At 38.5% G+C, this 14514-nt stretch overlaps 1 protein-coding gene across 2 annotated transcripts in view; it reads right to left on the bottom strand.

Moving 5' to 3' along the window:
• The window catches only part of C6 (complement component 6), a 77166-nt gene that overhangs the window by 35531 nt on the left and 27121 nt on the right, over nt 1-14514 (bottom strand). For both annotated transcript variants that reach the window (XM_010853717.1, XM_010853718.1), the window contains exons 7-9: nt 12816-13016; nt 6549-6789; nt 1119-1241 (exon numbers count right to left, since the gene is read on the bottom strand). In XM_010853717.1, the coding sequence (XP_010852019.1) occupies nt 1119-1241; nt 6549-6789; nt 12816-13016 (565 nt within the window). The remainder of the gene's footprint in view (nt 1-1118; nt 1242-6548; nt 6790-12815; nt 13017-14514) is intronic.

Below are 14514 nucleotides of genomic sequence, written 5' to 3'. Positions count from 1 at the left end.
TATATATGTAAATATTGGAGTAGGAAATGTGAACCCACTCCAGTATTTTTGCCTAGAAAACTCCATGGACAAAGGAGCCTGGTGGGCTACAGTCCATGGGGTTGCAAAGAATCAGACACAACTGAGCACACATGTAAATATATATATATTTTTTCATAGTTTTTTCCATTATGGTTTATTATAAGATAGGGAACGTAGTTTCTTGTGCTATGCAGTAGGACCTTGTTGTTTAGCTGTTTTATATATAGTAGTTTAGGTCTTTCCTGGTGGCTCAGATGGTAAAGAGTCCACCTGAAATGCAGGAGACCCAGGTTCGATCCCTAAGTTGGGAAGATCTCTTGGAGGAGAAAATGGCAAGCCACTCTAGTAATCTTGCCTGGAGAATCCCAAGGGCAGAGGAGCTTGTTGGACAGAGGAGCTACAGTCAGTTGAGTCACAAAGAGTCAGACACAACTGAGTGGCTAGGCACACATGCACACATAGACTAGTTTGTATCTTCTAATCCAAAACTCCTAATTTATCCCTACCTCCACTTCCCATTTGATAATCATAAGTTTGTTTTCTATGTCCATGAGTCTGTTTCTGTTTTGTAAATAAGTCCATTTGTATCTTATTTTAGATTCCACATATAAATGATATCATATGTTATTTGTCTTTGTCTGACTTCACTTAGTATGATAATCTCTAGGTCCATTCATGTTGATGCAAATGGCATTATTTCATTCTTTTTTATGGCTGAGTAGTATTTCATTGTATGTGTATACTACATCTTCTGTATTTTTAATGGTTGTCTATATATCCTTACTTTGTAAACTCCTTGAATGGAAGACCTAGTTCATGTCCGTCCTTACTTTACGTCTAGTACTGGGTTTGGCCCACAGGAAGAATCAATAAATGTGCATTCAGACAACCTAAATAGGAGATGAATAAAATACTAACCATGTCCCATTTTGAGTAGTAACAATATTTGATTTGCTCCCTCCATACCACACATAGGACTCTGAGGCAGATAAATAAAACTAATGCAATAGAAAAATAGTGCAGTCACAGTCAAGTGCAATACTTAAGTTATTGCCAGTCAGAACCCACTAGGTAAGCTGCTACGAGAGTACTGTTACCTTCGTATTTCTCTGACAGTTTGTTAGTGGTGCACCGGTGTTCCACTTTTGTTTTTTTAACAAAAAGGAAGCGTTTCTTTGTTTCAATCCGGATACAGTTTTTGGCTTCTTCCTCTGTTAAACCTGGGAAATAAAGGACAAGAAAAAAACCTTGAGAATGCACCCTGGAGAATTCAGAGACGAGCATGAGACTCTGAGCACTCGGGAAGGTACAGGTACTCTGTACCAGCATCCAGCTCCTCTGCTTCTCGTGAGCTCGAATGATTAAGGCTTTTACTACAAAGGCGGTTCTTCACAGGCCATGGGACATCCTGAAGAGTAGAGGTATTTATGAGTCCCTGCCATCCTCCCTGTGGGGATCATGTTGGCCTCTCCATGTTGCCTGCACACAGTAAACCTCTAAGCTTGCCCATGCTGTTGGCCACTGCCCCTGTACAGCAAATCAGGAGATGAACACCTGCTCTGTTTGGTGCCCCATCGTCAGGGGGCACTGTTCTTTGGGGGCCACAGCTGATTCTGTGAGGACTGAGTCCGTTTCACTTCTTCCTCTGTTCACCACCTCAAGTGTAAATCTCGTTGGTCACCTCTCCTTCTCTGAACACTCATTCCCGTACTCATCTAAGCTTCCTCTCCCTGAGTTGGCCATTCACTCTACCTCCAAAACCCTTTGGTTTTGTCTCAGAAACTGACTTCCTGACTCATGAACTCTTCAGTGTCCTCCGGGACTGTTCACTCTTTCTGTTTATCTTAACTCAAGCCCATACTTGATACGTTTTCCCTGTTGTCTTCAAGGGAGGTTGATGCTGCCTGGTTCCCAGGCTCTTTAGGAACAGGAGCTGGGCTTGATACCTTCCTAGTTTCCCAGGACTGCTTGCACAGGATGACACACCACAGTTGTTGTATAAGTCTTGTAAAAACCCTCATGCTCCAAGACTCAGAGTATCCAGTTCTAATACCTTTGGTCCTCGTTGTCCCGATCTTTTGCCAAACTTCCTCGTTTGTTGAAGATTTTGGTATCTGAATCAGTCTTTCCCGCCCTAATGCTGGTCCATTATTCTTTTTTAAAAAAATTTTTTATTACTTATTTATTTTATTATTATTCTTATTTACTTTACAATATTGTATTGGTTTTGCCATACATCAACACGCACCCGCCACGGGTGTACATGTGTTCCCCATTATTCTTAAGGACTTCAAAAATTGGTGCGGGATGTCAGGGATTGAGTGGGACAGAGGCAGGGAAACAGGTCTGGCTGTTTGGAGGCTGACTTGGTACTGCGTCTCTGGGGTAGTTTGAGAAGTGTTTCCTTTTTTTTTTTTAAAACAGCTTCCCAAGTCACCTGACCTGGTACGTGAAACACCAAAATTAGAATCCAATTTTTTTTTGCTGTTTAGTTTAAAATTGCCTTGCAAAATACAAGCATATAAGAGATAGAGCTGTTAGGTGAACTATCAAGCACCTTAAAGCAAAGTAGTTTATCAATACTGATTCTTAGGGTTGCAGGTTACAAGAGGCAGGGAGGAGTGTTATCAGAGCCAGAGGCACCATGTGAGTATGTGATGCTAGAATATAAACCTGGGTGTGCGGCTCACCAAGGAACGAAGCTGAGTAGATGCGGATGAGGCTTCCTACTTTGTAGTTTTTTCAATAGTTTGACACATTCAAAGAGAGAAATCAAAGATTGGGAGTAAAAAAATGTCTTGGTTTGAGGCCCTCGTGTGTACCTGGCATTTTAATTTCTAACAAAAAAGATGGCTGTTTTGATTAGGCTGAATAAATATGACTCATTCTTCTTCCAGTGGCATTGTTCTTATAAATGGGTTAGTCAAGTGTGTTTGGGCCGTGTGAGGAATTTAATGGTCCCCTAACCCTTTCTTATTCTTTCATTAGATTTCTATGATTTATTTTAAATGATTTTTTGAGGTGGGCCATTTTTAAAGTCTTTATTGAATTTGTTAGAATGTTGCTTCCGGGTTTTTTGTTTTGCTTTGGTTTTCTGGCCTTGAGGCATGTAGGATCTTAGCCCCCTGACCAGAGATCAAACTTATATCCTCTGCATTGGCAGGCAGAATCTTAACCACCAGACCGCCGGGCAAGTCCCTAGCTTCTATGACTTATAAATGAAAATTAAATTGCATGTGACCAATTCATTAACTATAGCATAATTAATGAACTATAAACCTCGTTAATTTCAGTTTCTAATGGTTACAGGGGAATCCTTCAAGATTTGAATGACGAATCTCTCTTGTGAGCCGTGGTATTGGTCATGCGGTGTTGAAAATGTCAAGGCTTTATCAGTGAATTTCTGTACCAGCCTTTTCTTCCCCACAAGATGCCCTACAGCTTACGTCTGACCCTATCCACACTGACAAAGGAGTTGCTTGATGCTGAAGCACTTGCAGTCTCAAACCTGAGTTTGATGTGGCACAGGAATGAGTATTGCAGAAATGTCCTCAGCTACTCTGACTGGGCAAAGATCAACAGTGTCAATCAAAAATGTCATACTGATAAACAGTGGGGTGAATAGCTTTTATTTTTCAGTCAGAGCAGAACATGACTTCCCAGCAAAAGAAATTTAAAATTACCATGTTGTAATAACATGATATTTTAATTGTTTACTGTTTTCTCTGTGTCCCTGAAGTTCTTTTTACCTTGCACACTAGAGCAAGGTCAACTTTTTATTCAAGGTTTTAAATTGACCATGGAACACTGCAGAATAGAGGAATACATCAAGAGATGCAAATAAAAAGCAATTTAATTTTGTTTTATTCTTCTTGCACTAGAGAAAGTACTCTGAGGTATTCGAGTCATTTTTTTTTTAAATTAATGACAAGGGATATAACTCTTATTGAATAAAACAAATAAAACTAAGCCTAAACTCTAGCTCTACATTGTGGCAAACGAAGTAAGGGGAAAAGAACTAAAAAGGGGAAAAGGAAGGAGGCCGAAATATGGATTCATCCACATGAGATGAATCATATGAGAGTGGGCAAAGACAGACAAGCACACCCACTGGAGAATTCCATTTTAATGAGATTTTTTCTAAGTGTGTTTCATCTTAACCCACAGTTAAAATTAAGTGCCAATATTATTATTGTGACTCAGATAAGTATATATATACACACACATATATATATGCACATATTTCATGACTATAAGATTATATATTACATATAAAATATGAGAATGTATTATATACATATACATAAATATTATATATATGTGTGTAGTGTTTGTATGTGTACATAGGTGTGTATGGTTGTATGTGTCCAGTTTTATATGACACCTCAGACTCTCTTTCTTTCTCCTATTATGTATATCTGTGTGTCTAAAGTCTCTACCTTTATTTAAAGAGAAAGAGATGGAAAGTGAGAGTGTTTCAGGAAGAAAGTACAGCTCATCACTCTTCATTTTAGTTATAGGGCTTCAACTATTAAAATCCTGGATAGTTGATTAAAGATTCACATAGTTCTTTAACTGACCTGAATTCTAAGCCTTTAGCAGCTTTGCTGTAAATACATGATGAGTATAGCTTATCGAATGAGAAATTATTCTCTGGGCTACAGCAGCAGTGACCAGAATAATTTCTTCCCTAGGGTGAGACGAAACCAAGACAAGGGCCAGAGACTTCCCCCAATCATTTTTGCTCAGCTTTAAGGTTGATGCTGTTCTCAATGGCAAAGACATCAAATTCAGTGAGCAAACATTACTCCAGTAGAAAGGATAACTGTAATGAAATGTAAGAGGCAACGTGGAAAGCCCATCGTAGTGTAAATCTCTGGGATTTCAGTTAACTCTGTCAGGCAAAAAATTTTGAAGACTTTCTTACTGAAAATCCTTTTCAAAGACATATGTCCTATCTCCTCTCTTAAAAAGCAGATCATGATGGACCTCTGCTCATTTAAAGTTAGGAAAAACTCAGGGAACCCACATTAAATATAACTATTTGCCATTATGAGATATAAGAATAGAGGGACTGAAATTCTACTGACCCCAGGGGTGGCTTGGTGTCTTTTAAAATAAATTCCTGATTTCTTTTGTAGAAGAGTCAAATGATCAAGAATTCTGATTTATTTAGGAGAATTGGACACTTGGGTTCTGGTTATTACATAGTTCCTAATCATGTTTTAAAGATAGAAGCATCACAAGGATGCTGTGTCATTTCACATTGAAGCCTGAAAACAAATTTATAAAAAGGTATTTAAGCTCTAATAGAAATGAATAGTAGTGACTGAGTGACTTCACTTTCCCTTTTCACTTTCATGCATTGGAGAAGGAAATGGCAACCCACTCCAGTGTTCTTGACTGGAGAATCCCAGGGACGGGGGAGACTGGTGGGCTGCAGTCTCTGGGGTCGCACAGAGTCGGACACGACTGAAGCGACTTAGCAGCAGCAACAGCAGCAAGATAATAGTTAAGAAATCAAAAGTTATTTTTTAAACCAAGATTTATATTATTATTTTATATGTAATCAGAAAATATCACAGATTATATCCCTAGATATAAAATTGCAACTTTTCCTCAAAGAAAAGTGCCTCCCATCTGGTTTCAAGTGTTGACACCAGTAGGGGCATGTCTGGCTCATATTAACTTAGTCCCTTGTCAAGTTATTAATTGCTTTTCATCTTTTGTCCTTGGCTTTTAGTTAAAATCATTAAAAGAAAAAGACTAGGTCCAGTCTTTAGAACTCAGTGCTTTCATTGCCTAGGGGCCCAGGTTCAGTCTCTGTTGGGGAACTGAAATCCCACAAGCCATGTAGCAAAAAAAAAAAAAAAAAGTGTCAGTGGATTTGTAATTACAATTTTATAAAATTATCTCCTATAAAAATTCTATAAGTAAATTATTTTTTAGAGTTTAGTTCCAAGACAAATTTTGTTTTCCTAGGTGATAGCATGTATCTATCTCTCTTTAGTTTACCGCTGCTAGGCAAAATCCCATGGACGGAGGAGCCTGGTGGGCTGCAGTCCATGGGGTCGCTGAGAGTTGGACAAGACTCAGCGACTTCACTTTCACTTTTCACTTTCACGCACTGGAGAAGGAAATGGCAACCCACTCAAGTGTTCTTGCCTGGAGAGTCCCAGGGACGGGGGTGCCTCGTGGGCTGCCGTCTATGGGGTCACACAGAGTCGGACACGACTGAAGTGACTTAGCAGCAGCAGCAGGCAGTTTTTGATGTTCTTAAATGTCAGGAAATTCTGGGACAAATCTGATGCCCAAGGAGGTTAAGCCTATTTATTTCTCCTTCTTCTTTTGGCCTGAATTTTCTATTTTTATTTTCTTGAGTATGTACATTTTCGTTGTTCTTCATATAATTTTGGAAATAAAGCATGGTCAAAATAAAGTCAATAAAGAACTGAAAGGATATAGTAAGAGAAAAATGCAATACACAGTATCTTATCAGTTAAAAAGAAGTGTTGAAGAAATCGAACCTGAGTTCTTTAGTTCCTCCTTGCTAAACTGATAAAGGAGGTCGTACACGCCTCCCAGGGAGCCAGAGGTGAAATAGTGAGTCCCGAAGTCATCAAAGATCCGGCTGTACAAAGCAGAGTTGTATTCTAGAGGCAGATGGTTAAGTGCTTTCAAGAAGACATCAGAAAGCTGCAGATCTTTAGTTTTCATTGTGAAGTTTAAGACTTTTATGACTTTATGGATCCTAATAAAACTGGAAGCCTAAATGGAAGAGAAGAAAGAAGTGAAAAAAAAAAGATGATTAAAGGTAATGAAAGCTTGAGGTATCAAACATTAAATGTTTATCATCAGCTTCATTGTACTCATAGTATTATAATTGTTAACTGTCCATTGAATGTTCCCACATACAAAATGATAATTTTCATCTTATTTTTCCAGTACCTTTTCCATCAGTTCAGTTTCCTTAGATATCCAAAACGCTAAACAGATAAGCTGACCTCAATCATGTAAATTGTGTGATGGAGGGATATGCTGTCTACCAAAAAGAAATCAAGGATCAAAAAGTCAATCTTGCTTTTTTGATGGTCAATCATGGGTGCACCCCTACTGCATTTTTATTTAGAAAGCCTTGCTAATGCAAATAATTGAAAAAATATTGTATACATTTTCAGCTGGAAGTTACACAATGAAATTCAAGTTGTAGCTTTGTCCACCAGCTGGGGAAAGCATGTCAATTCTCTGGGCCTCAGTTATCTGGGAAAACTCACCTGTGCACAGCCTTCATCTGTGACACTTCACACTCCTTTCAACGCCAAGATGCTATGACTCAAAATTACTTAGGTGGTAAAATTAAGCAAAATCGTTTATATCCTCTGTCCTATATCCACAAACAGAACTATTTGTTTGGAGGTTCTTTTTTCTTTAATAATCTCTTGTTATGTCAGGTTAATTTAGGATTATGTGGTTGGTAGCTGCCCCAAATTTCATTCCATTAAATTGTCCTTTCCCACAGACACTGAATTTTATGAGTATATCCACAATACTGTTGTTTTAAAAAAATTTAGATATTGTAACTGATTTCTTAGTTTTAGCAAATTGTAATGTTTAAGTAATAAAAAGAGAGGGGTATATTTTAGCCAAAAATCTGTGTTAGTTAAATTGTTAAACCTGTTATTATTATGGCTGCAAATTATTAAACAGCTATCTTCCCATGTGCTATAATTATGACACAAAATGACTATTAACACAGAAGGGAAAAAAAAAACACCACAAAGCCTGAGGAAGAGGCAACATTTATTCCCCTCCCTCTGTTTTCCTCTTGCTATTCCTCCCTCCTCCCCTCCCTTTCTCCTTGCTCCCTTCTTCCCTTCAATACATGTTTCTCTCAGCTATCTCAGAGGCAGTGGACACAAATGGGAGCAAGGCAGAAAAAATTCATGCCGTTGTGGAGCTTACATTTTAAGTGTCCATTAACTGTAAGTTTAATACTTGAGTTTTGTCATGGAGGTGTGGCTTTGGAAAGGTAGAGGGACGTGGTGCTCTTAGGAAGAAGCACCCTTACTCCCTGAATATCTGAAATGCCTGTTTGGTTATGCGCATTGAAATAGGCTGTTCAAAATTTTCAGGTCACTTTAAAAACGAAATTGTGGGACATACAAGGTAACTCGGCTTAGCACAAACATCTCCCTGGTGCTCCATTTGTCAGTTTCTGATGGCTAGAACTGGCTGTTTTGGACTAAAAAATTACATGACAGCAAGTTATTAACTATGTATGGTCTATTTCAACATTTTGTGAAATCTTGCATTATTTTAACCATCTTTTTGTTGGTTCAGTTTTGTAAAGCAATTCAAAAACACACTGAATCCTACTGAGATAACTGGTTTTTTGACTTTGAAACAGACTATCTGACCAACCAATGTTTAGTCAGATCTGTGCTTGACAAAGCATTGAGCACCGCTGAAGGGCTTGAAATGATTTTCAAGCTTGTGGGACCTTGTTTTCAGTATTTGAAGATTAAGAGAGGTTGCAGAAGCATTTTCTATTTAACCTGAGATATCCTGATTCCGTTCATATCTAATCAAAGATGTTGGGTTGAACCATACAAAGTTGCCAATCTTGTAAGTCAAAAATGGTTGAATATCAGCAATTTCATATGTTTGAACCTGATACTGTGAATAGTCTGAAATGTTTCCACTTTGAGGCAGATATTAGAGGATCAAATAAAAACTGTTTACCTACAAATAAGAGTTTTGTAAGTATTCTCTAGCATGTTTGAGACATTTAAAAACCAATTCTGAGAAGCAAATCTTAATATTGAAAGTGAAAGTGAAGTCACTCAGCCTTGTCTGACTCTTTGCAACCCTATGGACTGTAGGCTACCAGGCTTCTCCGTCCATGGGATTTTCCAGGCAAGCGTACTGGAGTGGGTTGCCTTTTCCTTCTCCAGGTTGTCTTCCCGACCCAGGGATCGAATCCAGGTCTCCTGCACTGCGGGCAGACTCTTTACCCTCTGAGCCACCAGGGAAGCTGGTATATATATATGTCTGTGTAGATACACACACACACACACACACACACACGTGTGTGTGTGTGGCTCATTCAATAAAAGAAACCAGCCTGCAATGCAGGAGACCCGACTTCAATCCCTGCGTTGGGAAGATTCCTTGGCGAAAGGAATGGATATCCACTTCAGTATTCTTGCCTGGCAAATTCCATGAACAGAGGAGCCTGGTGGGCTACAGTCCATGGGATCACAAAGATTTGGACACGACTGAGTGACTACAACACACACACACACACATATATATTTCAGCACCTCCATTTCTCTCCTCATCTTTGATTATATTTTTGGGCAGTGATTTCCAATCCTGGATATGCAACCTGGAGGACTTTCAGTAAACTAAAAGAAGGACGTGAGGGGCATCATATAATCCATGATATAACCCATAATCCATTCAGAAGTGAACTAACAGGGGCTCCCCTGGTGGCTCAGTGGTAAAGAATCTGCATGCCAATGCAGGAGAAATGGGTTTGATCCCTGATCTGGGAAGATCCCACATGCCATGGAGCAACTAAGCCCGTATGCCCAAGTCCATGCTTCTCAACAAGAGAAGCCCCTGTAGTGAGAAGCCTGCACACCGTGACTAGAGAGTAGCCCCCACTTTCTATATTAGAGGAAAGCCTGTGTCACAACGAAGACCCAGCACAGTCAAAAATAAATAAATAAAAAATTTTTAAAGTAGGCTAACAATCTGTGTTATAAAAGGAATCTGTTTTGTTCTTTTTTTACATGCTCATATCACTAGAGCTATACTCTTTTCAGAGTTTGATGAAAATAAGCAAGAAGCTTGAAATAGAATGTGGTAGATGTGAATAGTGGGCAAAAATTAGAAAATTGATTTCATTTCCCAATTCTGGCATTTACTCATTTTACGATCACGAGTCACTTAGCTTCTTGTATTTGAGTATAGTGCCTGATGCAGGGTAGGTCTGTGATGGATGTCAGTTGAATTAAAAATAAATATATGGACTTCAATCTACTTATCTGCAAAATGATGTTAAAAATATCTACCATTACATGTTAAATAGTAAAGAAGGCTGAGTGCCAAAGAATTGATATTTTTGAACTGTGGTATTGGAAAAGACTCTTGAGAGTCCCTTGGACAGCAAGGAGATCAAACCAGTCAATCCTAAAAGAAATCAACCTCGAATATTCACTGGAAGGATCGATGCTGAAACTCCAGTACTTTGGCCACGTAATGCCAACCCATTGGAAAAGACTCTGATGCTGGAAAAGATTGAAGGCGGGAGGAGAAGGGGACAATAGAGGATGAGATGGTCAGATGGCATCACCAACTCAGTGGACATGACTTTGAGCAAGCTCCAGAAGATGGTGATGGACAGGGAAGCCTGGTGTGCTGCAGTCCATGGGGTCGCAAGAGTTGGACATGACTGAGTGAACAACAACATTACCTCTTAGGGTTCTTTTGAAGACAAATGAAATACTTGGAAAAATTATCTGTAAAGTATTATATGCTATGCTAAGTCACTTCAGTCGTGTCCGACTCTGTGAGACCCCATAGACAGCAGCCCACCAGGCTCCTCCGTCCCTGGGATTCTCCAGACAAGAACACTGGAGTGGGCTGCCATTTCCTTCTCCAATGCATGAAAGTGAAAAGTGAAAGTGAAGTCGCTCAGTCGTGTCCGACTCTTAGCGACCCCATGGACTGCAGCCCACCAGGCTCCTCCGTCCATGGGATTTTCCAAGCAAGAGTACTGGAGTGCGGTGCCATTGCCTTCTCCGAAAGTATTATAAGTACTCATATCTACATAAGTATATGAATGAATTAATAAAAAATATGAGGGGCACTATGGTAGAAACATAAAGAGCAATAAAGTGGTGCCCTCCAGTGCTGGTCTCTTTGGTTCTGACACTGGTACTTTGGTCTATTCTTTTCACATCTCCCATCAAGTTCTAGGATTCAGGACTCAATCTTCCCATATGTCTCTTTGGAAAGAATAAATCCTACTTAGAGTGGTGGTTGTAATGAGAAATAGATACTATTTTAAAAGACACTTGTAAATGTCTAAAAATGCCTAATAGAAATCTAACCCCTAAATCACTTAAGAGTTGGAATACATATCTAGAAGATTTTACAAGCAAACAAAGGAAAAAGGAAGATATGAGGAAAGATTAACCAATGAAGATGCAGTTTTATGTATTGAAAAGTTCCATTAATTCCTGGCAAGATTAGTAGATAAAATCCAATGCTTAGAGTATTAAAAATTGCAAATTTCCAGAGAGAGAACAAAAGAAAGAAGATCAGCTTACATGTAATTTTTCCTATGTAACAATAGAAATTAGAAGATAGTAGAATAACATCCACCAGCTATCAAGAAAAGAAGACTGTGTTCCAAGATTTCTTTATCCAGTCAAGATATTTTGCATCTTTATTATTCAATTAAAAGGTAGACATTTGTATATATATAAGGATTTAGGGAATATACTTTGCATGTATCCTACCTAAAGAAAACACTGAAAATATGGCAATTGCATGAGAACAGGATCTCAAGAAAGGGAAGATCAAAGAAGAAGTGGTGATGAGCATGTATATGGGAGGTCAGTTCAGTTCAGTCTCTCAGTCGTGTCCGACTCTTTGCGACCCCATGAATCGCAGCACACCAGGCCTCCCTGTCCATCACCAACTTCCGGAGTTCACTCAGACTCACATCCATCGAGTCGGTGATGCCATCCAGCCATCTCATCCTCTGTGGTCCCCTTCTCCTCCTGCCCCCAATCCCTCCCAGCATCAGAGTCTTTTCCAATGAGTCAACTCTTCGCATGAGGTGGCCCAAGTGCTAGACCTATATAAGATATATACTCATACACATATACATAGTAATACACAAACACAAAATACATATTCTGGACTGGAATTTATCAGTATTATGTGAGGAATTGTTAATAGGGAAGATGGGATCCAGAATAAATTACTAATGAACATATATAATATAAAAAAGAATACGAAACAATCCCTAGGAATAACTTGGAATACAAAGATTTTGAACTATCTCAATAAAACTGGAGGCTTTGGAGGCTTGTGGTGGTAGTGGTGGGGGAAGAAAGAAGCAAGTATGTTTGGAGATTGTGGGAATGGAATGCGGGGAGTAGAAAAATGATTAATCCTTTGGTGGAGGCTATATATCACTTTATGGAATAAAAGAAAAACATTGGTTTAATTATGTGCAGTAACCAGAGAAGGGTAAGTACCAGCAGAATTTAAAAGTTTAGTAGAACTTCCAAAATGACCAAAAAAAGTAAGAAGAAATGTGACAAAGAAAAGTAAAGAAACAAGAAACTAGCAACAAAATTAAATGAGTGAAATATATTAAAGAGGGAAGGAGCATGATTAAATATTTCAGGAAAGATACTAAATAGAAGTTGGCTGAATTTCTCCAGCAAAGACCCTAGACTGTCAGATTATGTTAAAAAAAAAAAAGCAAAATTCTGTTACATGTGTTTTATAAGAAAAGCATTTAAAATAATAAGACAAAAGTTAAAAGAGCAGGAACACAACCACAAACACAGCCAAATGCTTGCAAAAAAGGCATTATTATCTCTATAACTTTTGAAGTGGGCTATAACAACAAAAAAGTAAGTCTACTTAAATCTATGTTAGAAATCCTACTATTTGATATTAAAATGATCTCCTTCTCCTTGCACGATTGCTGGAATTGGTGTTATTTTTCAGGAGAAATTAAGAAGATCAAGAACCACTTTTATTACCTTTTTTTGGGAGGCTTGAATGGCTTGTTTGAAGGCAGAAGAATGGGAGCTGCTTTGACTTCTCTTTGAGGAATAGAAAATGGGTACACGAAAAGAGCTCGTTGCTAGGCCAGAACCTAAGGCTTCTTGATCTTTATTATCTTCGAGAGCAATTAAATCGTCGTAGAAATCTGTTTCCAAATCATCTTCTTTAGTTTGCACCTGGAGGAAAATCCACAAGAAATAAAACGTAATTCAGGAAATTAGAGCTATTTGTGAACACCTAATGCAATGATCATTCATTCATTGATGCATTGAGTAAACAGTTATTGTGGACCCGTTTTCCTAGAGAACAAGGAATAGTATTAGTCTGTGTCTTCAGGAAGTTAATAGTTTAGTGAGGGAGAGAGACAAGCAGACACTCAATGAGAGTAGCATTATGTTGCCAAGGGGATTGCCACAAATAACTATAAAATTCAGAAAGGCAATACTAGGGAAGTTACCACCAAGGAAGTGACCCCAAACTGAGATTTAGTGAGGTGACAAGAACACAGACCTATGTTTAGTCTGCCTGTGAATTTGATGCTCTTTGCAAGCTAATGGAAGGTATGTTTCAGAAAATTGAGACCTAGACAAGTGGAGGGCAGATCTTGTCCTACTCTGCTCTGGCTCCATCCTGAACCCCTCAGCCTTATTCATATAATGGGCATTAGCACTTCACTGGCCAAGTCTGCAAGACAGAGAACAAATCACCAATAATCCATTGGTTCTGTCTGGTAGGTGGTGATCGGTTTTCATCTGACTGGGTCGGAGAAGAAGAGAAACAGCAGCCAGTGAAACTTGAATTATGAGTACTTGATGAATTTTCCAAGCACAAGGTAAACCCTTGCTATGGTTATGCTAGTAAGAAGAGACCATTGGACAAATTTTTAAAAGTTGCAAAGTTGATTGATTGAAGAGTACCTCTTTATGTTAAAAATGCTTGTTTTGTTGGTAATGAAAAAAACTCTTGTTTTAAATTATTTAATATTAAAATGCACAGTGAGGCAAACCACATGTCATGGTTAAATAGCTTGCACAATTAGTCAAGGGAAGAAATAACCCAGCTGCAAGAGAGTCTTGCTCAACAGTAAAATACGGTCAAAAGTTCAGGGTTCCTTTGAGACATTGCAGTGCATGCTAGTTAGCTTTTAAAATGTCCACAATGAAGCGCATCCATTAACAACAAAGCAATACAACCATAATTAAATGTAGTTGCTGACATTTCTTTAATATTTGTTTAAAAACCTCGGCTACAAATATTTAGTTTTATAAATTAACCCTCATGTAAGAAAAGATGTGTCGACTTAAAGAAAAAATATATTTGCATGTAAAGTAAGGACATTGGGTATCCTGGGAAGAAGCTCAGAGAAAATCTGACCATGTATGTTAGCTTGGTGAGAAGGCAAGTTTATCGCTGAGCAATGCTGAAAAATTGAACTGGGAAACTGGGGCCAGGCCTCGTATATTCTGATAAAGCATTTGAATTGACTTCTAAAGGCAAGATTTTGCATCTAATAAGTTCTTTAACAATATTAATTGAAGGATTGAAAAATTGGGGATGCCACAGATTGTTTTGCAAAGATCATGTTAACTATAGCTAAAGTAGAGGCAAGGAGAGCAGTTTAAAAACTAGTTGGCAAAAAGTCAGTTGAAACAGAATGGCCTAGGTCCAAGGCAG

The sequence above is a fragment of the Bison bison genome, unplaced genomic scaffold (assembly GCF_000754665.1).
Source record: "Bison bison bison isolate TAMUID 2011002044 unplaced genomic scaffold, Bison_UMD1.0 scf7180017864331, whole genome shotgun sequence".
Classification (NCBI taxonomy): Eukaryota; Metazoa; Chordata; class Mammalia; order Artiodactyla; family Bovidae; genus Bison; species Bison bison.
The sequence above is the reverse complement of the archived record's forward strand: the minus strand, read 5'-3'. Positions and strand labels throughout refer to the sequence as shown.